At 42.3% G+C, this 26,289-nt stretch overlaps 3 protein-coding genes across 4 annotated transcripts in view; all 3 read left to right on the top strand.

Moving 5' to 3' along the window:
• Positions 1 to 296: 296 nt before the first annotated feature.
• snrnp70 (small nuclear ribonucleoprotein 70 (U1)) lies at positions 297 to 11,668 on the top strand. The gene is made up of 10 exons (XM_053616828.1): positions 297 to 487; positions 1,359 to 1,512; positions 3,400 to 3,462; positions 3,569 to 3,623; positions 3,722 to 3,786; positions 3,875 to 3,937; positions 5,118 to 5,199; positions 9,527 to 9,628; positions 9,742 to 9,841; positions 10,035 to 11,668. The coding sequence occupies exons 2-10, from the start codon at positions 1,366 to 1,368 to the stop codon at positions 10,903 to 10,905; spliced, it is 1,548 nt and encodes a 515-aa protein (XP_053472803.1). The 5' UTR covers positions 297 to 487; positions 1,359 to 1,365; the 3' UTR covers positions 10,906 to 11,668.
• Positions 11,669 to 13,343: 1,675 nt separating this feature from the next.
• On the top strand, positions 13,344 to 18,914 carry lin7b (lin-7 homolog B (C. elegans)). Its single transcript, XM_053616815.1, has 6 exons — positions 13,344 to 13,697; positions 15,232 to 15,350; positions 17,288 to 17,359; positions 17,453 to 17,662; positions 17,741 to 17,904; positions 18,043 to 18,914. The coding sequence occupies exons 1-6, from the start codon at positions 13,631 to 13,633 to the stop codon at positions 18,062 to 18,064; spliced, it is 654 nt and encodes a 217-aa protein (XP_053472790.1). The 5' UTR covers positions 13,344 to 13,630; the 3' UTR covers positions 18,065 to 18,914.
• A 3,651-nt stretch (positions 18,915 to 22,565) lies between these two features.
• The window catches only part of zgc:193811 (uncharacterized protein LOC559801 homolog), an 11,831-nt gene continuing 8,107 nt past the window's right edge, over positions 22,566 to 26,289 (top strand). The window contains exons 1-5 of one of the 2 annotated variants that reach the window (XM_053616786.1): positions 23,347 to 23,510; positions 23,582 to 23,667; positions 23,770 to 24,064; positions 24,292 to 24,465; positions 24,881 to 25,000. In XM_053616786.1, the coding sequence (XP_053472761.1) occupies positions 23,888 to 24,064; positions 24,292 to 24,465; positions 24,881 to 25,000 (471 nt within the window). In that variant the 5' untranslated portion in view covers positions 23,347 to 23,510; positions 23,582 to 23,667; positions 23,770 to 23,887. Of the gene's footprint in view, positions 22,718 to 22,827; positions 22,920 to 23,346; positions 23,511 to 23,581; positions 23,668 to 23,769; positions 24,065 to 24,291; positions 24,466 to 24,880; positions 25,001 to 26,289 lie in introns of those variants that run through there. The other variant, XM_053616796.1, reaches the window with a different exon arrangement.

The raw sequence follows: 26,289 nt of genomic DNA, 5'->3' as shown, positions 1-26,289 counted from the left end.
TCATCTGGATAAGAGTGTCTGCCAAATGCCATAAAATGTAATATGAAAAATTTAAATATGGGTTGTGTTAAAAATCAGGTCAAATTAGAATTTCAAATAAAAACAACTCAGGCAAAGTTATGACAACAACAATGCTTTAATCAATATCACTACAATTTGTGCTTGAAAAAGAAAGAAAGAAAGAAAGAAAGTTATCATCATTCTGATTCTGTTGTAAGTCACACATGTGCCGCAAACTCCGACCTACTGTCGCACTGATGTCGTGAAACGATTCAACACTTGTGCGATTTACGGCACCGCGCCATTTCAAGAGTGCGCGCTGCACGGAGAACAAGAAAGCCATCGCTGGGTGAACACATTTCGGTTGTTTAATCGGTGTCGCCGAATAAATTAAACATCATTCTGGGAATATCTAAAGAAAAATTACGGAGATTCCCCCCCGTCGTCGAGCTCGGAGATTTCCTTTGCTGTTGAATGCGGAGCTGAGGTAATCTAATGGTCCCAGAAGAAGGCCATGTTGGCTCGCGAGCTGATGGAAAAAGTGTTAGCTTAGCATTGTCTAACCGACTCGCACACGCTAATCGATTAAGCACGTTGATTTTTTTTAAAAAAATGTATATTCCTCACAAGTATTCGTCGTAGAGTAGACGTTAACGCTCAGTTGCCTTTGTAGAAGTAATGTTTAGTTTAATTTTTTTTTTTGTCGCTAAACCGTCTCGAGAATGAGTAATGCTAATTAGATAGGCTAGCTCACTCGGTGTGCTAGCATGCTAACGCGCTGCTCTGAACGTTGGCTATCTTCTTTAACGCATCAGTAGATACCGTCAAAAGTTTTGAAAGTACTTAGTATTTCTGTCATGTTTATAGAGCTCTTACTCGGGTTTAAAGTTTAACAGCACACTCGTTTGCAGAAAAGCTCGATCATTTATTTATTTATTTATTTATTTAAAGGGGGGGGGGGGTCTGAATATTTGGTCCAAAGCAATAAATGTTTATGACCTTTTAAAAGCTCTAAATCCGCTGTATTGAAGGAAAATCGTGTTATTTTCAGCACTAGCAGGATGTCTGTTCATGTTTTCCTGGTTGGGAAGATTAAAAATCTCTCAACTTCAACAAGACAACTGCTGTCAAAGTTTAGAAAATGGGAATTGTGGAGAAAAGTCCGGCCAAATATCTGTCAATTAAATGTTACTCATGGACTAGCTAGTGCGTTAATCAATATTAGTGCAAGCTATTATATGAATTAGTTTTTTCCTTGTTCATGAACAGATTTTAGTGTTTTCCCCCCCTTCAGAGTAAGCATGGAGGAAAATTTTCAGATGCCATGATGGTAAATCTTCTGTCCTGCTTCTTTTTAGGTGAACGATGACTCAGTTTCTGCCCCCGAACCTGCTGGCCCTGTTTGCCCCGCGGGATCCCATCCCGTTCCTGCCGCAGCTGGAGAAACTTCCCCACGAGAAGCATCACAACCAGCCTTACTCCGGCATCGCTCCTTTCATCAAGCACTTCGAGGTACGCTTCGAGTCCGGGTTGTGCGGTTTAAACCGTTACGAGATAACCGCCGAGATGGGAACGTGTACAGTTTGGCGTCGTGTTTTACCGTCTGTTAAATGACCGGTTGGAATAACCCCCATGCCTGTATGGACGTGTCGGGTAAAAGACTTTCCCTTTATTATACTAAAGGACACTCCAGAAGGCGCGGGAGCTTTTTCTGTCGTCTTCTTCTGCCCGAACTGAAATTATACGAAGCATTGGCCCAGTTTAAAACGTTGAGCAATAAAATGTAGATGACCTTTTTTTAAAAAAGTACGTCTAAAATGAGCGACGTTTCGAGCGACGTTTCGTGAAAAGCGTTGCATTTCTAGCACGGGTGAAAACCTGCGTACGTGCGATGTACCTTCTAATGAGCGAGCGCAACCTGAAAATAAGTAAGTCGTTTATTAATTCAGATTAAACTGGAATTATATCATTCATATAATTGTATAATTATCCACGTCCAAGTCCAGATCCGAGTCTGACACACAAGTGTGTGCGGAGCTTGACACGGGATGCTTCTCGTTTTCTGTAATAGTGCCTTTTTGTTTCGTTTCCTCACTTCTTAACTCCTCCCTCGCAGGAAAGGAAAGAAGGATGGTGAAATAAGAGACGATCGTCTCTAATCGGCTTAGCCGGGATTTTCAGTCTCCCTGTTTTTATGTCGTTTTTGCGTGTTTTAGAGTGTTCCCTCCTCTCGTTTGGTCTGATGCAACTCATCAGCTAGTTAACAAACGTGAGCTAGGTTGAGCTCGACTAGTTAAAGGAGGAGAGACGCCAAAGTGTGCAGGGCGATGGTAAGCCGGGACGCACTGCATTAGAGTATTGCGATGCGCTCGCTGATTCTCACTTTCAGATGGTTGTTATGACTGTTTGTTTTTTTCACTCGAACATTTTGTCTAAGTGTGTCTCAATGTGCTGGAAACCATTTAAGCAGCCCTGTTCGAGTGTGAAATATAAAAATAAATAAATAAATAAAATTTTGGCATGAGTATAAGCTGCTTTAATTTTAGCCATATTAGCTTTCTGGTTCCAGAGATTGTGCATGTTTAAACTTGACATTTTTTGCCATTTGGCAGACGCCCTTATTCAGAGAGACTTGCATTTCTCATTTATACAACTGAGCAGTTGAGGGTTAAGGGCCTTGCGCAATGGCCCAGCAATGGAAGCTTGTCGGTGCTGGCATTTAAGCTAAAGGTCGACCAATGGTGGATTTTTACCGATATTGATAACGAAGTTGAGCGGTACCTGCAGATAACCGATTAATCATCCGATAGTTTTAAAATTTGATACTGAATGAAAACTCAAAGTTAAATATTACTGAACTTGTTTACAAAAAATACAGAACTGACTGTACCATGAAAATGTCCTGTAATTTTTAAAAAATGAAATAAATATATGAATATGTGAACTATTAATAAATATTAAAGTAAATAAAATATGTACATCCAAAATGAATCAAAAAGCACAACAAAATTTGTCAGCTATAGTTTTTTTCCGCCTCTAGAGGCCGCTCTTGTACTGTACGAGAACAGCGGACCCTTCTCAGATGCTCCGGACGAAACCGGGTGTGGGTTTTTACAGATAACATGTAGTTCCAGCAATTGATTATCTCTGCCGATTAATCTGCAAAAAAATACTTTGTCAACGTCCGATCAGTAGTCCGGTGTCTTAACCACTGAGCTACTGCTGCCCTTAGTATAATTTTCATGAACTGGACTTTGCAGACTTTCTATGAAGTTCTCATTGTCCTCCTGTTCTTGTAGATGTTCCTGTATAGTTGTACATGAGTGTTTGTATGACTGACTCATTCCTCTATGAACTCAGCACATTGTTTTTGTCCCCCCCCCCCTTCTAAATGCTCAGGATCCTCGAGATGCTCCTCCACCAACAAGAGCTGAGACGCGAGAGGAGAGACTGGAAAGAAAGGTGAGAAGTTTTATTCTTATGGATGGTTTCATTGCATTTTTGGAGAATGTATTCTAAACTATTATTTAAAATATACACACATTCTAAACTCCTACTCGAACGACAGAGGCGCGAAAAGATGGAGAGGAGGCAAACGGTCGTAGAAACCGAGCTGAAGTTGTGTAAGTGCATACACCAACATACAACCGCTGTAACTGTTACTAAGCTTTGGTTGTCCTTACAACAAAACACGCGCTCATCTTTGCTATTCTTTTTACAGGGGATCCTCACAACGACCCGAACGCACAAGGGGACGCTTTCAAGACCTTATTCGTGGCTCGGATTGTGAGTTCCTCGTTTTTGCATCCGACTTAAATACCTAACCTGCGTCTACGTGCCGCTGCTTTTTATTTACTCTGTTGTTTTTGCACAGAATTACGATACGACTGAGTCCAAACTGCGGCGTGAGTTTGAGGTCTACGGCCCCATCAAACGAGTGAGTGGTCTGAATTTGTCTCCACGTGTGCGCACGGCTTGTCTAATTACTTTTTGTTATCTGATGGGGATGGGAGTGATCATAAATTTACTAACCAGCTCGCTTCAGCAAGTTAAAGCTCCAGTGTGCTGCTCAGTCCCTTGTTTTTGTTGCGTAACTAGCCGTAGATTATTACAGACTGAGGCAAACATACAATACATGAATTACCCGAGCGACTCTGAACAGACATCGTTGTCCATTTGAACCAGAGATTCTCAACCTTTTGTAAATAAAGCCTCTATCATATGGCATGCTGCCATATACCATATATGCCTAATCTATAATCTGTGTCTGATAGATTATTTTGTGTGTTTTTGCACTTTTTTATTTACTTTTCATAACTTATCAAACTATAACGGACAGGTACGGAACATGAATGATATCAAATGTTTCTGAACACTATAACTACTTGCAACAAGAGAACTAGGTTGTAATAACGTGGATTATTTTACATGTAAAACATGTTGCATTCCATTCGTCTTGTGTTCTAAAAACATTTGCATATGAATGATGTAAATTGGGATGAAGGGCGTGTCTCGTTATCCAAGACATTGTTAAATCTCCGGCTCTCGGCCCCTCACTGAACAGAGCAGACGCAGAGAGAGATGAGAATGCAGCAGGAAAGCAAGACCTCGCACTTGCAGGACAGTACTGGAGACAGTTTAGATTAGTCGCTAAGCGGTTTTTTTTTTTATCCCCTTTCTTCTGCAATAAAGTCTCTAAAGGGGTCTGAAAAGTCCCTAAGTTGGCAACATTGGTCTGCACTGACAGCTAGATAAGAGGCAGGCTAAGCTCCGCCTCTCCCCAGCAAAAAGAAAATACAGAGGGAGAGGGAATGCGGGGTTTTTCATTTATGCACATTCTATTTGAAAAGCAGTAAAACACACCGTGCACCCAAATGATGCCCTATCCCCCCCGGATTGATGTCATCGAAATTGTTGATCTGTATCAGTGCTAGAGAGAGAGTGTTTGTTTCTTAGTGCAATTTTTTTTTTCAACCTTAAAGCGAACATATTTATATAAAAGCCACAAAACTTACATTTTGGTTTCGTGGGGATGTTAAGCAATTGTCATTTTGCTTGTGTGTCTGTTCTGACAGCTGTCGTGGTTTTTTTAAATTAATTAATTTTATTTATTTCAGATCTACATCGTATACAACAAGAGGACTGGAAAGCCACGCGGCTACGCTTTCATCGAGTACGAACACGAGCGGGACATGCATTGTGAGTAGACTCTACCTCTTAAATATTTTCGCCTCAACCTTTAGGTTTCTTGGCCCAAACGGACATTTCTCTAATCAGTATTGTCCGTGCCCACTCTGATAAACTGGTTTAAACCAGTCTGTTAAATAGTTAACATGATTAAACATCTCACAAAGATACGTGGGCTTTGGAAATGTTCGGGTTAACGACCTCGTGTGTGTGTGTGTGTGTGCGCGCGTGTGTGTGTGTGTCCATGTTTTTGTGTGACCGTCCGTGTTTCTACTTGCATCTGTGCAGAACGTTGTGGTGTTGCCGTACCTGGTGTGAATGTTGACGGGAGCGGGTGGGCTGCAGGGCGGGCAGTGGGCGGGGGAGTTACATGAATACATACATGCATAAAAGTCAATATGACTGTGCAGTAGTCCACTACACGTGAGTTCTGATGAATGTCGCCGCTCTACGGCATCTCTGTAATGTTTAGGCAATGAGACACGCACAGGAGAGTGTGTGTGTATGTGTTCCAGTCGGAGCGGCGATGGTAAGCTAAAGGCCGAGCCTTCTTTAGCACCAAGGTGACTTTCTTTTTAAAAACCCGCACACCTGTCTGTCTGTTCGACGACGCGAAGGCTTCTTTGTATATACCTTAGCTCGGACGAGTCTGTTGCTGAGTGAAGTGTTGCAAGCGCAAGTCCATGCCGTGTATTAATTGTGTGTTGTTCTCGTTGCTACTGCAGCCGCCTATCTCTGATGGCTATTGGCCAGAGCTGGCTTGCAGATCATGATGATGGTTTTGATACATCTACACCCTACTACCACAGCTCAGTATATGGTTGGTATGATGGGTTTGTATGATGGGTAAGATTTCTTTACACCCTCATCTACTTCGAGGCTGTGACAAGGCACACGTTCATTGGACCAAATTACCAAAAAAAACAAGATGCGATTTTATATATATATATCATTTTTTTTATTATTATTGGACCTTTTTTTTTTTTTAAACTCCCCAAATCTCTTGAGGCTACTTTTGGTCCATGAACGTTCCTTGTGCTTGGCTTAGGGAGCAGGTGTCTGGGGTCAACCTCTTCTGTTAAAGCCACTGCGTGTTCGCGTTAAAGCCCAGGATGTACTCTGCAAAATTTACATGGGATTATTTATTTATTTATTTATTTATTTATTTATTTATTTATTTATTTATTTATTTTTAAGTGGTAGATATTATAATCTAAGGCTGAGGAAGAAACTTGGGAAGACACATGCGGCATGCCATTTTGTTAGGAGTGAAACTGTAGAGGGAGCAATCCCTGTGGCACAATCCGGTGTATTTATGTGCCTTATTGTTTACCCTGACCCATCTAAATCTTACAGAGTATAGCCCTTTATTAGTGTAGATGGCTTTAATGGTGCAGGTTAATCAAAGGCAGTCTGCTATCTGACAAAAAGAAGTCCAGTAAATCGGATCAAGGAAGATTAGGAGTTAGTTACTGATCTTAAAAACATGTAGAACTGCACACTGAATGCATACAGATTTTTAAAAAAAAAATTTTTTATACAATTTAGCGTTAACTATCAGTAGCCTTTATTGCCCAAAAGAGTTAATCGTCCATGAATTCGAGGAAACCTTTTTTTAATAGAAAATACATTCCTCTCCCAAAGTATTTATTTATTTATTTATTTATTTATTTTATATCTAGGCTGTGTATTTCCCTTTTGTACATTTTTTTTTTTTTTTTCCTCCTCTGTGCCTTACGATCTCAGGATTTAAGCTTAACCCTCAGTGTAACGTAACCTATACTTAGACTTGAAGAGGCATTTAAATGATTTAGATTTAGAAATACCACTCATTACCCTGCCGAGTATATAGACGGGGGTGGACAAATCATAACCGTGTTGGCTCTAATGTGCTGCCCGCCTTTTCAGACATTTTGGTCGCTTGGGAAATTAATTTATTAGACAAAAAAAAAATAGTAGTTGATGTAATGTAATAGCACGGTGCATGAAAACCTTAACGCAAGGGAAACAAATTTTAGTTTTTTGTAGTCATTAAACTCTTCTAACGACGTTTCTAGAGTGGATAATCGTCTCCGCGTCAACGATTCGGCTCCAAGCGTGGTGCTTTCTCCTCGCGGTGCGCGTAAAAGTCTTCGCAGCTGGCCATCGTCTTTATTTTCTTTTCATATTTTTAACCCTTGCGGTGACCTGTTTTTGTTTAGTAAACAGGGGTGTTGACACGACCGACCCCTTCCCCCCCCCCTTTCCACATGCCTGTGAGTTCCTGATTTAGAAAATATCATCACTAATAAACCCGTTCTACCGTCAACCAGATCGCGGCGCTACTGATCTTGTGTATTGCGCCAGGTGGTGGGGTTCGGTAGCATGCGCTGTAGTTACAGTTTTAAGGTGCCTCGCAATATCGTGAAGTGCATGAAATTTTAACAAAAGGTGTTTGTCCACCCCTTATGTATAGGAGTTCCTGGTTAGTCCCATTTTTGACTGTGAGGAATGTTCTTAGTAAGACCATTTAGGAGAAGAGAGGGTTGTTGGTAAGGCCCTCTGATTACTGATATGAGGTTTGATAGAAAATTGAGGGTTTTGGGTAAGGCCCTCTAGCTTCATGGAATAGAGAGGGTTGTGGGTAAGGCCCTCTGATGGTGGTTGAATGGAGGGTTGCTGGTAAGGCCCTCTAGCGGAGAGATGTCTGAGGTTAGAGTAAGTTTAAGGGGGTTCACGGTAAGGCCCTCTAGCGGAGAGATGTCTGAGGTTAGAGTAAGTTCAAGAGGGTTCACGGTAAGGCCCTCTAGTTGATTAATTACAGAGGGTTGTTGGTAAGGCCCTCTGATTTAGATTAGATAGTCTGATTTGTATCTGATTCCACTGGGATGGCCATCTTCGACAGTGCAGACAAGAGTAGCTGTGTGGACCTCGTCCAGTACGTCTGTCCAAAGGAATGGATGCCAATTTATTATTTTTATTTTAAAAACCGATCCTGTATTTCGTTTTTTTTTTTTTTTTTTTTGCGCCGGTTATATGAAATGTATCGCCTGTTGCCTCTCTTTTGGCTCAGCACCTGGAATCACCAGGCTACGCCGCTGATGGGTTCCAGCCTTGGCCTGGTATTATGGTAAGGGAGCAATTACAGGTAATGTGGTAAGATTGAGGGAATTATTTCTTCACTAGCACTGGACATTTGACCAGATTGGGGGTGGGGGGTACAATTGTACTAAAATCTAGCAAGGGGAGAATATCAACATGGATGTTGGCCATTGTTTTTGTACGAACAAACTATATTTTTAGTCATTTTAACGGATCAATATATAGGTTCATTGTCTGGGATTGGGGGGAGGTGCTGTTAAGGTGAGAAATGGTCAATTGTGTTTTTATGGGTGCTCTTTTGTCTTTTGTGCCCATGTGTCTTAATGTGAGGGTGTGGCTACTTCCCTAATAATGCCCTTTTACTGTGTGTGTGTGTGGGTGTGTGTGTAAGAACGGGTGGGTGTGAAACACATTTTTGGATCTGCAACCAATAAAGGCTATAAAGAATGCAGACCCGTGCTCGGTTATGTAACTTGTCCTAATTTAAAAGGATGTGATGATTAATATTCTGTTGCACATAAAGTGAGATTATTGCATTATTAAGCTTAAGGAGGTTTTATACCAAGCTCAGAATTGCTGAAAAAAAATATCCGTTCTAATCGCCTGATGCTGATTTCACCACACGGGATATCGAAGCTTTCAGGCCAAGAACTTTTTTTATGTTGTCCATCCAGCGTTTTTTATTTATTTATTTATTTATTTTTAATGGGTTTTACATGAGGAGCTGCTGGTGGAACCCAGTTGTATTGTTCAAGTCTACGGATTTGAACCGTGTAAAGGAAATTCACATTTCCGGCCAGGTTAACGAGTATTTACGTATCTATTGCAGTATTATATTTTCTACACGTGGGGCTGTGGTAAGAGTTCTGCTCCAAGCCTGTGGCTGGATCTGGAGTTCAGTCTAATAAACACATTTTGGTTCTGTTAAACCGATACCAAGACATACCAATGCATAACTGGCTAGTGTGGCCTTGTCGAGGCGAAACGTTTGACTCTTTGCACATGAAAAAAGAGAACAAAATCAACCCGTGCTGTAGTTATTACACATTTATGCACCATGAGGTAAGAGCGTGCCTGTATGAATTTGCACGGGCTTCAAACCCTCAAGGTAAGCGATCACCAAAGTAATACTGCAGCGTCTGTACGTCCTTCTCACACGTTCTCTCCTTTCTTTCTTTCTTTCTTTCTTTCTTTCTCTCTCTCTCTCTCTCTCTGTGCCTGTTGCACTTTCTCTCTATTACATTTTCTTTCTCTCTAGCGGCCTACAAGCATGCTGACGGCAAAAAGATTGACGGGCGCAGAGTTCTTGTTGACGTAGAGAGAGGCCGTACCGTGAAGGGATGGCACCCTCGTCGGCTGGGTAAGAAACTAAACAACCTTAGTTTGTTTGTTTATTTATTTATTTTTAAGCAACTGTCAAATTTGACATAACTCGTGTACACGCACTGATCTCCTTGTGGCTTTGGTTTTTAGGTGGAGGTCTGGGTGGTACTAGGAGAGGTGGAGCAGATGTTAACATCAAACATTCTGGTAGAGATGACACCTCCCGCTATGATGACCGACCAATTGGAAGGTGTGTGCGTTTGGCGTGTAGATTCTTAAAACTGCTTCCTTTTTCTAGTCTGTTTAAAGACAAGCGTCTTGATGTGTGATGTATCAACATAGCAGGGATGTTGCTAGCTTGTGGGAATAGACATGAAGTTATGTCAGCTAGTTAAACTTGATTTTTTTTTTTTTTTTTGGGCTTGCTTTGTTCGTCATTACAGCGATAGGGATCGTGAGCGCGGAGAACGGCGAGAGCGGAGTGAGCGGAGCGAGCGGAGCCGCGAACCCGACAGAGAAAAGGAGCGTGGCGAGCGGCGGCGATCACGCTCACGGGAGAGGCGACGACGCACCCGATCACGTGAGCGTGAAAGGGCACTTGGGGGAGGTGGGGAAGAGGGTGCCGGCCGGCGCAGGGAACGAGAGAGGGAGAGAGGTGGAGGTGGTGGTGGTGGTGGTGGAGGAGGAGGAGGAGGAGGAGGAGACGCAGACGCCAAGCCACGCGAAAGAAGCCGAGAGCGTGACCGGGACCGAGAACGCAAAAGAAGGAGCAGGAGCAGGGAGAGGAGGAGGGACAGGGAGCGAGGGAAGGGCGCAGAGGGAGGTGAAGAGGGCGCAGGCGGTCTGACTGACGGCATGATGGGAGAAGGAGGAGAGCGAGGGATGGACGAGTCTGCCTTGGGTGAGCAGGGTCGAGGAGATGAGGGAGGACCAGAGGGAGAAGAGCGAAGCAGAGATAGAGACAGAGAGAGGGACAGGGACCGGGACAGGAAGCGTAGTCACCGAGATAAAGATAGAGACCGGGACAGAGAAAGGAGGCGGGACAGGGACCGAGACCGAGATCGCGAGCACAAGCGAGACAGGGGTGATCGCGAGCGTAGAGAGGATCGACACGGCTCTCTACTTCCCTCTATGGGTGAGAACGAAGGCTTGGGGAACGGAGAAGAAGGGGACAGCTCTCTCCCGCCGCAGACGGAGGAAGGTTCACAGGATGGAATGAATGCGATGATGGACCAGGACTCCATGCAGTCTGGAGATGGCTATGCTTCTAACGAAAACGGCTACAAGATGGAGGCCCAGGGTGATGAGTATTAAACACTTTGGGTGCTGCAGAAGTGAATGAAAAAAAATGATTAAAAAAAGATAAATTCCCTCCGACCGTTTCTATCCAAGTGGTAAGGAGTTAGTCCGAGTGTCTGTTCAGTCAGCTTTCTCAGAGCATGATCTGTCCACCATGAGCCGTATCCTCTGGGTGGAAATAGGAATAACTGAACTGTGATTGATTTTATATATATATATTTTTTTTTTTTTTTTTTGTGCCACCAAATAGTTTTGGCAAGGATTAACTAAAAGTGGTGCATTGATGGACTCCTGTATTAATTTAACCCTTCAACTGTTGTGCTGTATTCTTTTTGTAAGAACATCACTGCAGTATAAAATCGTTATGATTACAGAGAGTCATACAGAGTTCCAGAGTTGTCCGTTTTTCTTTATTAATCACTTTGAGGTAAGGTGTTTTTTGTTTTGTTTTTTTTTTGTTGTTTTTTTTAATAAAGGTGGTTGATTTTTGAAAGGTATCTCAAGTGAAATGTTTTCTGAAGCTTCATCATGTACAGCTCTGTTCTGATTTTCCACTTTGTGGATCATAATCAGTGGGGGGGGGGTTAAATTTGTGCTTTTAGCTGAAAATGTTGCCATAGGTTCACAACAGGTTGCTCTTATTCTTTTGTAATTAGTCTTTTGTTTGAAAAGAGTATAGATACTTGGTGAACCACCTCTTCTAAGTGACATTTGTGTTGGGGTTCTGTTTAGTGTATCGGTTCTCTTTAATAAATGCGCTTTTTTTTTAATGAAAACATTCGAGTCTTGTGTTATTACTGTACACACATTTTAGAATACTGATAGTCATCAAAACTCTGGAGTAACACAAATGGATGTATGGGAATTATGTTGTGATAAACCCAAAATAATTTAGTAATTTAGCATCTTCAAAGTAGACATAATTTTATATATACATTTGTAATTTTATATATACGTTTATTTATAAAAAAAATTTATATATATATATATATATATATATATATATATATATATATATATATATATATATATATATAATTATATATGAAGGAGAGCCTACTGAACTATATAAAATCTCTTGGCGATGCTAGAAAAGTCCATCTCTCTCCACATGAATAGGAGATAAAAACAATCTAGATTTCTATTCAACACGGTAGCTAAATTAACTAGGAATAAAACCACTACAGAAAGAAGCACTCCATAGCAGTGAAGATTTCATGAAATTTTTCATTGGTAAGATTGAAAATATTAGATGTGAAATTCAGGCTATTAAATTAAAACCAGACAGAATTGTAACTAACCCTATAGACGATAATATAGCAATATCAGATCAACGTTTAGAATGTTTTACTCCCTTCAGAGAGACTGAACTAGCTTCATTAATCTCTTCAGCGAAATCATCAACTTGCATACTAGATCCTGTACCTACATGTTTCTTTAAACAGATTTGTCCTGGAGTAAATGAACCACTTTTAAATATAATCAGTTCTTCCCTTAGCACTGGCTATGTACCGAAATGACTTAAATTAGCAGTTATTAAACCCCTGGTTAAAAAACCTGACCTTGACCCCTCTCAACTGTCCAGCTATAGACCAATATCAAATCTCCCCTTCATCTCCAAGATCTTAGAAAAGGTTGTAGCACAGCAGTTATGCTCGTACTTACATAGGAACAACATTCATGAAATGTATCAGTCATCACAGCACAGAGACAGCATTAGTACTAGAGATCCTGATCCGTTTCGGATGTCCTACCTCTGGATGGAGCTCTCATCTACTCCCAATTCCAGATTGCTCGGACTACGGCTGCTTCTAAGGCCAAACAGGTTCCATATAAAACCATAGTGAACTTTTTCACACTATCCGCCGTTACCCAGATGAGGACGGGTTCCCTTCTGAGTCCGGTTCCTCTCAAGGTTTCTTCCTCATATCATCTTAGGGAGTTTTTCCTCACCACCGGCTCGCTCAATAGGGATAAATTCACACTTTTAATATCTGTATGCCATGTTTACATATTTCTGTAAAGCTGCTTTGAGACAATGTCCATTGTAAAAAAGACATATATACAAATAAAATTGAATTGAATTTAATATATATATATATATATATATATATATATATATACTTGTGTGTATATATTTTGTGTGTGTGTGTGTATATATATATATATATATATATATATATATATATATATATATATATATATATGTATGTGTGTGTGTGTGTGTGTGTGTATACACACTTATGTTATAACTTCTGCTCATTCTTGATGTGCAAGTTTTTATCTTGTTTTGTCTCGTTTGTTGTACATTGATACATTTTGAAAAATAAGTAAATAAATAATAAAATAAAATAAAATAAAATAAAATAAAAAGGTACCCCAATCCTGTAGAATGACGCCATAGAGCCGTCCAGCCAATCACGTTACACCTTGCCTCAGCTCTAAACGCTGCGTCATCGGTGACACTGTTTGGTGCGCGCGCACTGGATGCTTCGACCCACTCGATGGTTTTGTTTTTTTCTCCTTCACCCGTCCGCTCAGCAGCTGAAGGCATAGCGCAGAAATGTCGGGTGACAAACGGATTCTAAACTAGACGTGATAACAGAAATTAAAGAAAACACGCAGCCGTTTTGGTTTACTCCGTAAAGGGAGAGGGGGGGGAAAGAACAACAACAACAACAACAACAACAATCGGCTCCGGTTAACGCCGCAGCGCGAGAGACGAAGATCTGCTCCACTCATGATGTCATCGTATTATCATCCGGGGAAGGAGGCGGACATGGCGGAACCGCTCTGCCTGGAGAGAGGTAACCAACACAAAACCTTTACCGCTATCCAGAAGAATTTAAATGGTTTAAATAAAAGAGGTGTTTATATAAAGTTAGTTTGAGCAGTAGCCACCTGCTACCATTTTAGTGAAGGGAAAAAACCCCAAAACAAAACCCAATGATGCTATCTAAATACATCTGTCACATTTGTTAAAATTTGTTATACTGTATACGTTACCATATTATTTTATAGGAATATTACTTTTTAATATAACAGAGGTGGGGGGGCATTGTGGTTTCATGGTTAGCACACTTGCCTCAGGGTTGGGGGTTCGAATCCTACCTCCGGCCAATCCCACGCTTGCCTCATACCACCAGGGTTGGGGGTTCGAATCCTACCTCCGGCCAATCCCACGCTTGCCTCATACCACCAGGGTTGGGTGTTCGAATCCTACCTCCGGCCAATCCCACGCTTGCCTCACACCACCAGGGTTGGGGGTTCGAATCCTACCTCCGGCCAATCCCACGCTTGCCTCATACCACCAGGGTTGGGTGTTCGAATCCTACCTCCGGCCAATCCCACGCTTGCCTCACACCACCAGGGTTGGGGGTTCGAATCCTACCTCCGGCCAATCCCACGCTTGCCTCATACCACCAGGGTTGGGTGTTCGAATCCTACCTCCGGCCAATCCCACGCTTGCCTCACACCACCAGGGTTGGGGGTTCGAATCCTACCTCCGGCCAATCCCACGCTTGCCTCATACCACCAGGGTTGGGTGTTCGAATCCTACCTCCGGCCAATCCCACGCTTGCCTCACACCACCAGGGTTGGGGGTTCGAATCCCATGCTTGCCTCACACCGCCAGGAATGGGGGTTTGAATCCCACCTCCCTCCTGCGTGCCAATCATGTGGCAGCAACGCCGTACATAAAATCATGCAAGCCGAAAGATTCAGTCAGTGTTCACATTAAACTACAGAATGAGTAAAGAATGATCTTCGTGTCAGAAGGGCTGGTTTGAGAATTTTAGAACCTGTGGGCTCTCGAGATGACCGGAAGGCTACGGTAAATCGAATAACCACTCTTTACAACCGCGGCGAGCAGAAAAGCATCTCAGGACGCACAACACGTCAACACTTGGAGCAGAAGAAGACCACGTCGGGCTGCGTTCTTCGACCTTAACAAGCTTGTTACTAGTCACTAGTAGATCATAACCTCCACCATCATCATGTGATTTAAAAAAAAAAAGCATTACAGTCAGGTATCCCAAGGTAGATATACATCAGGGAAATGTGGGGCTCTGTACATGGCGCTATTGTACAGTTTGCAGTGTACCTGTCCATAGAACTATCTGTTCTGTGTGTTAACGCAAGAAACCTTGATTCGTTACTTATTCTTTGGGTCACTCAATTAAGACTGTTGGTACTTGGTTAATCGGAAATTGTCTGCATTATTTGTTTATTTTAATTATACCCTGCGCATCTGACTTTACACAATGCATAGTTGCTGATGAGGTCCACTGAGATTTTGTCTCTCTTTCCTTCGTCCTGTCTCGTCTTCTCTTCTCGGCACAGACGTATGCAGGGTGATCGAGTTGCTGGACCGGCTGCAGAGGAGCGGCGAGCTGCCTCCCTCCAAACTGCAGGCGCTGCAGAGGGTGCTTCAGAGCAAATTCTGTGCTGCCATCAGAGAGGTGGGCTTTTGAAACGTAGCATTTCAGGCATTAACACGCCTCATTGAGCAAGCGCGTTCGCACTGCGTTCTTGCTACAGACTTACGGCGCGAGTATAGCGCATCGTTTACTGCGCTACCACCGAAAAGCAGAACGTTTGATCCTTCCTACGCGTTTATTTTACAACAATAGGTCTATTCGGTTTATTTTAGCGACTCGAACGTTAATGTCTTACAAGAATAGTGAAATGCAGCATCAAGCAACCGATTAGCATGAAAATCACGGCGAAATTGGCCGTGCTGTCCGGGTGGGAGGGATGATATGCGCTCTCTTCCCCGTCAATCACAGAGACACTAGCCAATCGTGGACATCAGTGATCTTATGTATGCGGAAGAGGGTAGAGAGCGCTTTCCTCCGAGTGTGTTACGCTGCCCTTTGACGCAGCACGAGATGCGGTTGGTGGGCTTCCCGACTCTTTGAGGAAGCACGTGTTAGGAGAGAGCTGACTGGTGGGTGGGAATCGAGAGGTGAAGGATCCGCTAGACAAAAGCTTAAACTTTACTTTAGAAAAGCTTTATAAACCCTGCACGGTGGCTGACGCTGGGGTCCTTGGGGGAAAAAATTTACAAATGAGAATAGGGCTGCAACAACTAATCGATAATTAAAATAATCGACAACGAATTTCATTATGGATTAGTCGGGTCTGTGACGTCGCTGTGGATAACCTCCCCATCGGTGATGTCACTCCACAACGGAGTGGCTCTGGGTTACTGATCGGAAGGTCGGGGGTTCAAGCCCCATAACTGCCAAGCTGCCACTGTTGGGCGCTTGAGCAAGGCCCTTAACCCTCTCAGCTCCAGGGGCGCCAGATCATGTTTGTGAGAGCAGTAACTGTAACGGCGTTCGAACATGTAAGAAATGTCGTACATTTACAGGTAAAGGAACATGTTACTGTGTTCAGATGAGTGAATGTGTGTGTTACTGCACAACATTCAACCTCTTACCAGTTAACCCTTAGTTTGTTTTCTCTTTTAGCATTTTTAACATCACGAGCGATTAAACTTCTGCTTTAAAGCTTGTGGACAATCAGTTGGGTTTTTTTTCGTTTTCAAACTGTAATGTTGATATATATTTTTTAAATCCTTTGCACAATGTATAGCATAGCCCACATAGATGCATGTAATACCTTTTTTCATAGACGTCAATTTGCACAATGTTTGAAGGACAGCATCGGGCAGAATGTGAAATAACGTGGGTTTTTTTTCCCTCTCGAAAAAATACAGAAAATAAAAATTAATCGAAGAAGTAATCGACGGATTAATCGATTAGCAAAAATAATCGTTAGTTGCAGCCCTACATCAGAATATATATATAGGCTACTCTGTGTCAGAAACTGAAGCATATTGTCATAGCAGATGATTTTAGTAGGTGCTTCAGTCATGCGTAAATAAAAACCCGTTTCTCTTCCAACACGCTGTGTCATTTTTCCTCCGCGCAGTGCTGGACGTCTCGTCGGATCGTGATGGATAGTAAGCAGCGTGTGGGTGGGAGAGTTTTTTTTTTGAACGCAGGGATGAAGTCACTGCTCTGGAGATGTGAAGCCACCGCACGGCTCTCTTACTAGCTCCCACGCGTGCACTCGGTGACTGTCGTTTCTCCACACCTGCTCTGCGTTTTTCTCCCGCTTCTGAGAAACAGACGTACTGCCGTGACTCGCTCTCCTCCAGTGTCTCGCTTTTACCTCAGTGACTCTGCCTCAGTTCATTCACACCAACAACAGAGTTCTGGTTTCGCACTGATTTAATACGACGTCATTATGCGTCAGAGTTGCAGTGTTAATACACACAGACCCACAGACTCTTTCACATGGTACACTTTTCGAGTTAATATGCACTCCTCTGCGCTTTCTCTCTCTCGCTCTCTCTCTCTCTCTCTCTCTCTCTCTCTCTCTCTGATAGGTGTATGAACAGCTCTATGACACGCTGGATATCGTGGGCGGACCCGAGGTGCGAGCTCAGGCCACCGCTAAAGTAAGCCCCACCATTTTTCATTTCTTATTCTCCAGAATTGAGCATTTTGTCCTCTGCCTCCGTCTCACTTTGTCCCTCCCGTCTCGCTTCTAGGCGACGGTAGCTGCGTTTGCGGCGAGCGAGGGCCACGCCCACCCACGTGTCGTGGAGCTTCCCAAGACGGACGAAGGGCTGGGCTTCAACATCATGGGGGGAAAGGAGCAGAACTCGCCTATCTACATCTCCAGGGTGATTCCAGGGGGCGTGGCCGACCGACAGGGCGGATTGAAGAGGGGCGACCAGCTGCTTTCCGTCAACGGAGTGGTAAGACGGGCGGATCGACGTAAAAACGAGAACGCGTCGAGAATACTTCGTTCTCACAGTGTTCTCCGGTGTGTCTAGAGCGTAGAGGGTGAGCACCACGAGAAGGCCGTGGAGCTGCTGAAGGCGGCGCAGGGTTCAGTGAAGCTGGTGGTGCGCTACACCCCGAAGGTCCTCGAGGAGATGGAGGCCCGGTTCGAGAAGCTGCGCAGCGCCCGGCGACGCCAGCAACACACCAGCCACTCGTGAGCGTGTTTCTCTGTTCGCTGAATACCACAGATCGCACGCGCGCGAAAGAAACGTTCACGTTCTCACACCAAATAATCGTATAAATCGCGTTGGTGATTTTTCCCCACCCCAATGTTTTCTTTCCTCATTCACAGATCTTTAGAGTCTCGGGGTTAACCAATCCCAACCTCCGGTTAACCTGTTGACCACGCCCATTCCTCGATCGTCCAATGGGAAGACGGAAGACTAGCACTGCTGAGGAGATGAGCGAAGAAGACTCGCTTTAGATACATGTATGTTAGTGGAACATTCCTGAAACAGTAGACCTCAAATATACTCTTTATGCCATCCATCTGTAGAGACTGAACAGAGTGTCCAGTTTAATGTTTTTATTTGTGTGTGTGTGTGTGTGTGTGTGTGTGTGTGTGTGTGTGTGTGTGTGTGTGTGTGTGTAAAAACTGTTCAGTAATGTAATTAAAGAGAAACAGAGACCAACTATAGCAAAAAAGAGCATATTTACAGATCAGAAGCTTACAGTCATGCTCCTCCAAGGGCTGTGTCTGTGTGTGTGTGTCTGTGTGTGTCTGTGTGTGTGTGTCTGTGTGTGTGTGTGTGTGTCTGTGTGTGTGTGTGTGTGTGTGTGCAGAGTAGTCCATCTCTGTACATGACATTATGCTGCATTACAAGCGTAGATGACCATTATGGGGTAAAAGCTCTTCCTGACCTCACACTGCTCCAACCTTTACAGCTTTTCCTCGACACCACACGCCCAAAGAGTTTGTCTTAATTCTCTGATGAAGGAGCTCTGTGTCTGGATTTGAGTGTGTGTGTGTGTGTGGAAACATTTAGTGTTTGAGTTACAAGTGGATCTCTGTTGACATTTTGTCAGACCTTGTGCATTACACCGCTGTTCTGTGTGGATTTGAGCTGCTAGTCATGCCCGTTTACATTTTCGTGACCTCTTATTTAATTAATTTATTCATTCATTCCTACAATAAAATCAGCAATGTTATTGAACAGCCTCGTTTATTGACTCTTTTGTCTGTTATTTCAATAGTCATACAATGTTTACACATAATGTTTCCTCACTGTTTATACATGCATTTGAGGAACGTGATTTCTTGCTCGTTTTTATGCACCGAAGCATTGACTTTCTGAAACGAACCGCTGGGTTTAGTTCACTATTAGTATGGATTTAGTATTTAGTATGTTGTGTCCTGTTGATCCAGCTGTCTCTTTAGATTTTAAAATGTCAAATCTATTTTCCCCTCAGTTGTGAGGAACATGAACAAGCCAGATTATTGGAAAAGCCCTAGTGTGAATGATGAATGATTAACTAAGGGAAAGACATTTTAAACACAGGTTCATTCACAAAAACTTACAGTGTGTGCATGTTTCAGATATGTCCCTTAAACCTTAAATAAGAAAACGGTCCCAGTCAAACATACACCCTGTGATCTATGCAGTTACCCACAATGCAACACATTTGTAAGTAAATGACCACAGCTGGATACCATAACTAAATACCTAATGGATTGGTCCTGTCATACAGAAATTTCTTACCTGAGATTCAAACCATTTGGCTCTGTATGACTATATACACAATATGGGCAAAAATATGTGGACACCTGACTCTCACACCCGCATGTGGTTCTTCCCTAAACTGTTGCCACAAAGTTAGAGGCACACAATCATATAGGATGTCTTTGTACGCTGTAGCGTTACAATTTCACTTCACTGGAACTAAGAGGCCCCAAACCCTGTTCCAGCATGGCCATGCTCCTGTACACAAAACCAGCTCAATGAAGACATAGTTTGAGAAGGTTGGAGTGGAAGAACTCATGAGTCCCGCACAGAACCCTGACCTCAACTCTACTTAATATCTTTGGGATGAACTGGAACTGGAGCCTCCTCACCATCTCGTCATCAGCGCCTGACCTCAGCCTCACTAATGCTCTTGTATCTGAATGAACACAAATCCCCACAGCCACACCCCAAAATCTAGTGGAAAGCCTTCCCAGAAGAGTGGGGTGGGGGGTGGGGGGGTTATTATAACAGCAAAGGGGGACTAAATCTAGAATAGGATGTTCAACAAGCATGTGGGTGTGATGCTCAGGTGTCTACAAACCTTTGAGCATATAGTGTATGTTGTGAAAGTTATTACTACTATTACTCGTAGCTACTGCTGAGTACTGGTCCACAAGCATTTGTTTACAATGAACACGAGGTAAGATGGCAAGCCCAGGAGATCACACCGACGTGCAGGTGATAGCCAGGCTCTCACGGTCTGGTTCTCCATAAAATTTGAAACAAAATCTATGAACTTTGGAAATGATCGACTGACACAATGAGGTCTGTAGCAGCACAGCTCTCATTTTAGCTGGAAATAGAGCTTCAAAGTCCTGGACTGGTGTTGTTTGAAAGCTAACGAAGAGCTCGAGCTCTCTTTTATGGTTATAACATGCCGTGTGTCAGTCGGCGCGGTCCAGAGCTGCCACGCTAGTGGTCAGTTCACAAGAGGAGATGATTCCAGTTTTGGTAATGGCTCAAGCTGAAAGAACTCGACCGCCTGACCAGCTCGCTCCATCTATATTTTAACCCATTCATAACAACTTATGGAATCTTAACTTGTTTTATCCACCTGGACTGGAACATACACACCACAAATATTGTGGTAGGTACATATTTACTACACATCATATTTACTACACAGTGTAAAGGGTTAGTAAATCTTTATTGCAGAAATGTAGACTTAGTGGAGGACTTGCATTACCCAATTTTCAATTCTATTACTGGGCTGCGCACATTCATAAACTTTGCTACTGGGTTAAATCTCCTGGATCTTCTTGGTCTAAATTGGAAATTGGATCTTCTTGGTCTAAATCTTCTTGTAGGGAATACTCTTTACCTGCTTTGCTTTACTCCTCTTTACCTACAAAACTCTCCCTATATACTGATAATCTAGTTGTCCTCAACACACTTATGACTTGGTATCAATTTAGACGGCACTTTAAATTTGTAGGTGCATCCTCTTTGGGTCCTTTAGTCAATAACCATCTATTTCCTCCATCGTGTTTGGACTCAACATTTTCAGTATGGTATGACAAGGGTATTAAACAAGTTAGAAATCTGTATGCCGATGGTGTGTTTGATAGCTTTGCCAATCTGGCATCCACTTATGACCTCCCTGTGATGCATTTTTTTTCTCTGTATTTTCAAATTCGGAATTTCGTTTCTAGATGTTTTCCTGATTTCCCCTCTGCGCCTCCTGAACAGGCTTGGGAAAGCTTGTTTTCAAACAATCCACATCAGAGAGGAATGATTTCTAGGATTTATGATTTTATTCTGGCGCTATGTAGTGAGTCAAGTAACAAAATTAGGAATGCGTGGGAAACAGAGTTAGGAGTACAGATAAGTGAGAAGTGTTGGGAACATGCTATAGGGAGGGTACAGTCTACCACTTCTTGTGCTTGTCTTGGACTTATACAGTTCAAAGTTTTAAACAGAGTCCATCTGTCCAAGTCGAGACTTTCTGTGATGTATCCGGACGTAGAGGACAAGTGTGATAAATGCCATGGCTCTCCCTGCCATCTTGGCCACATGTTTTTCTTCTGCCCTGATCTCCATGGTTTTTGGTCTGGTTTTTTTTTTACCATCATGTCCACTATTCTCAGGGTAGATTTAAAACCTTGCCCATTGATTGCTGTATTTGGGATTCCTGATGACTCAGTTCCATTGAGCTCGATACAAAAGGATGTTATTGCTTTCACATCCCTTATAGCAAGACATTCCCTACTGTTGCATTGGAAGTCTGCTAAATACCCATCTATCTCCCAGTGGCTAAAGGACGTGATGTTTTTTCTAAAACTCGAGAAAATAAGGTATACGATGAAGGGTTGTACGGACAAGTTTTTTTTAAATATATATATATATATATATAAATGGCATCCCTTTATCGTATACTTTATGGAGTTACAGACACTTCCCACTTAAATTTTTGTGCCTGTTGTTGGGTCTTACAATATCTATATAACCAGCGATAGTTATTGGGTAGCCATAATGAGCCGGGGCGGGGGGCGGGTACTTTTAATTTTGTTTTCCTTTGTTAGTATAAAAAGAAAAAAAACCTGTGAATGTTTACTGCTGTGTGTTGCTCAATTTGTTTTGTTTTTTTATTCTCAATGGAATATTTGGGAAAGGGAGGGGAGGAGAGAAGAAAAAAGGTGATGTTCAGCAGACATGTTTGGTAGACGTTTTCAGCAGAAATGTTCAGCAGAAATGTTTAGTTCAGCAGAAATGTTTAGCAGAAATGTTCAATAAAAATGAAACTGGGACACTACACAGTGTGGCGTTATGGTGGGGAATCAAAATGGCGGACAGCAAAGTACACATGTTTTTGTGACGTCACGTGAAAACAAAGGGTATGTACGCAGTTAACGTTTGGTTCATGATATTTAGACCTAATTGTGTGTAAAAAAAATAAAACAAAAACGGTTCACAATACGTTATAAACATTGTAGACACGAGTTTGCTCAGTTAATAGGGTACATACCGATGACAAAATGGAAAAAATATAAATAAATAAAAATAAAAAGCTAATAAAGACATTCATATTTACATAATGCACCTTAGCCAAGATTTCACCAAGTAGACTTGCTAGTTCAAACCGCTGTGTACTTCCCATATAGGTGCACTACATCCAATATACAAACACTACCTTTTACACCCTATCTAGTGCACTTCATGTACACAGTGTGGTGTTAGGTTGCCATGGTGACAGCGGGCAATAAACTCTTCAGAAACGCCTCTGAGGAACGAAGCGAGGAGTTTGTAAGTTTATGAGAGTTTAACGTGCACTTTTCTCATTGTAAATGTGTATATTTTTTTCTTTATAGTCGTAAAAAGGGTTGTTTGTTGTCTAACTTTTGCTATTTATGCAGTTTAGACCGCGACCGCGTGGAGTGTAATGGACAGGCGCAGTGTTGCTCATGTTTATAATCCTCTTCAGCCTTTACACATAAACAGCTGTAAGGTCTGTCTGCTTTTACACACACACACACACACACACACACACACACACACACCAAAGTGACACCTTCTGCATTCACAATGCAAGGAATAAAACATACTGTGTTGTGTTGTTATAGGAAAACAATCAACGACAGTGTGATGAAGTAACTGTTATTCCACTTTATTACACATAACTTTATTTATGGACTTTAATGTTAATGTTAATGTTAATTCTTTATATGTGCGCATTTCTTGAGTTAATACTGATGTCTGGTGAAAATTTACTTTGAATAGCCTCAGTGGAAATATATTTACTGAAAAAAAAAATGTTGGCGCGTTCAATACTTATCCCCCCCCCACTGTATGTCATAGAAGTTTGCCAATGATTACAATGAAATTCATTGACCGTGCTTTTTATCCGTTATCCTAAAATGACATGCCGAGGAACGTCCAGGAATCGATTGACTTCCTGTTACAGCTGTACATTAGAGCAGCTACTCTATAAACTGCCTTGAATCTTGAACGTATTAAGAATAAAAACTCTGCAGCTTGTTACTGAACAACCAGAAAATGCAAACCCGTCTGTCCTGAAGACGTTTCCGTGTCTGAAAAGGTACTGTGAAATGTTAAAAGTGTCTCCTTACAGAAAACGTATCAACAATTAAAATGTTCTTATTCATTAAGCACTAGGAATAGATTATGTGGTGCATCCATCATGAAAGTCCCTGTGGACGAGCTGCTACTTCAAAAAGGATGACATATTAGAAAGAGTGCGTTAATATAATTTACTGTGATTCGACTTACTGTCTGAGAAAATTAATCTATGCCTTCTGACCAATCAGAATCCATCCATCCTTTTATCCTACTCGTAGGGGAGCCTGGAGCCTATCCCAGTGAACCTGGGGTACACCCTCTATAGGGTGACAGCTCATCACAGGGCATAATCATATACGTTCGCACTGGCATTCTGTGTCAATCAGTATACAGTGCATGTCTTTGGACTGGGGGAGGAAATCCCTGAAGCACAGGGAGATCATGCAAACTCTGCACACACAGGACAGAGGCAGAATTCAAACCCCCAACCCTGGAGGCAAAGCATGCAAGGCAAATGCGCTAACCACTAAGCCACCATGCCCACCTCCAAGCAGAATGAAGAATTTAACAGCGGTGTGGTATAAATGACTTTAACGTGCAGAGGATATCACGTTAAAGTGCAGGACGTTTGTCTGAAACATCCTCTTTCTCTGGAAACACAGTGTACCACACTGCAGTCTTTACTACATCCACATTTACACTTTACAAACAGACTTAATCTTCCTGTCAGTATAATATGAGAAAAGTCAGAGACTTTGTCCTGATCTTAACTTTCCATCTGTTTCATCTCATTTCTCCAGAATGCACCACTTCCCCCTCTTCTCCAGAGACGGGTGCCTGGACCCCTACATTACAACGTCACCTCCCACACGGAGCACGACCCCAAACCCGTGGATGGTGTATTGAGTAATGTCATCTATTCGAAAGCGTCTCCTCACTGGCACACACATTTCCTGAATGACCTGGCTCAAAAGGTAATAATAATAATAACAACAATAATAATATATTCGAGGTTAGACCCTAATTAGTGACAGTGAAGTACAGTGGTGCTTGAACATTTGTGAAGACTTTTGGCATTTTCTGTATATCTGCATAAATATGCCCTAAAACATCATCAGATCATCAGTCCTAAAAGTAGACAAATGAGACAAAAATATAATACTTTCGCATTTGTAATTTTTTAAATTTTTTTATTTATTATTTTGAAAAATTATCCAATATTATATATCTGTGAGTACAATATTTAACTGTTTACTTATTAATAAATATTTTTAATTATAAAAAAGTTAAGGCAATTAGATCTCGGTTTTTACATTGTCCAATGTCCAACACCACACATTGTGGTGTGTATGTATGTGTGTGTGTGTGTGTGTGCATGTTTTGCTACAGCTGCGAGACAGCCGATCAGTCAGGCTTGTCTCTGGGCCGCCTGTCAGTGAGATGCAGGAGCAGTACAGTGGACGATCAGCACGGTACGAGCCTCTGGAGCCTCAGTACAGGACGTTGCAGGTAAGGAGGTCCTTGATTTGAAATGTCCATCGCCATTTCCGCTCCGGGGGAATCCGGGACGTAATCTTATTAGCGGAAGCGTTTCAGATTGTATCCAAAAGGCATCAAAAATACAATAAAGTACTTAATATTTAAAGTTCTAATATTTCATTTAATACATCCAAATTGGGGTTTTATATAGGAAAGTACTCCGTCTATATATCCACCCTGAATATAACACCTAAACGTTGGCCATTCCTGCAGATTTGTGGTTTATGCTTTTTCTTTACCAAAGACCATTTGAATTGTCAAATCTGATTGGTTAGGAGGTGCGGATTAACTGTTTTAATTACAGCAGCTCTGAAATTAGTGCAGCTGTAAAGCACAGGTTTATATTAAAGGAGACCTATTATGCCCCTTTTTACAAGCCGCAATATGTCTCGGGTGTCTCCAGAAAGTGTCTGTGAAGTTTCAGCTCAAAATACCCCACTGATCATTTATTATACCATGCTGTAAACGCCCCTTTTTGGATGGAAGCAGAAGCATGATGTTTTCGATTGTGTCTCTTTAAATGCAAATGAGCTGCTGCTCCCCACCCCCTTTCCAGCAGAGGGCTGTGCCTTTACAGCTCGAGCTTCGGATGCTACTGGAAACGACAAATCAGGAGAACCAACATGACTGACACCGTAAATACAGGTGTTCAGCCATATATGCATGATTTATACAGACAGTGAGCGTTTTCGGGTTAAAAATAAAAACGACGACATAGCTCTGGTCTCTGTGAATACAATCAGGTGGTATTTAGCCGCATTAGCCGTGGAATTTGCTGACAAGCACGCTCGGAAAAGGCAACTTGCAAACCTTCACAAAATATAAAGTGCGATAATTAGGTCTCGTGGATATGAAACTGTATCACAAACAGTTGGTACTGATCCATGCTGGAGAATCAACTTTTCAGCAAATCGTGCTTTATATTGACCCTCATTCACAAAGCAGTCTGGTGTGAAATGATTCGAACAAACATATATGAATTTAGCTATTTTTTTGGGCACATTTCCTTCACAAATAAAACGACTCCACTGCGTCTTCAATAGCTCTGATGCTGGGAGCTGGGGCAGTGGTGGCTCAGTGGTTAAAGGCTCTGGGTTACAGGTCAGGAGTTCAAACCCTAGCACTGCCCCGCTACCACCGCTGAGCCCTTGGGCAAGGCTTTTAACCCTCAATTGCTTAGTAGTATAAATGAGACAAATGTAAGTCGCTCTGGATAAGGGGGTCTGCCAAATGCTGTAAAATCAATTATAAATAAATAC

The sequence above is a fragment of the Ictalurus furcatus genome, chromosome 2 (genome assembly GCF_023375685.1).
Source record: "Ictalurus furcatus strain D&B chromosome 2, Billie_1.0, whole genome shotgun sequence".
Taxonomy (NCBI): Eukaryota; Metazoa; Chordata; class Actinopteri; order Siluriformes; family Ictaluridae; genus Ictalurus; species Ictalurus furcatus.
Note: the sequence above shows the minus strand (reverse complement) of the source record. Positions and strands in the feature narration are given on the sequence as shown.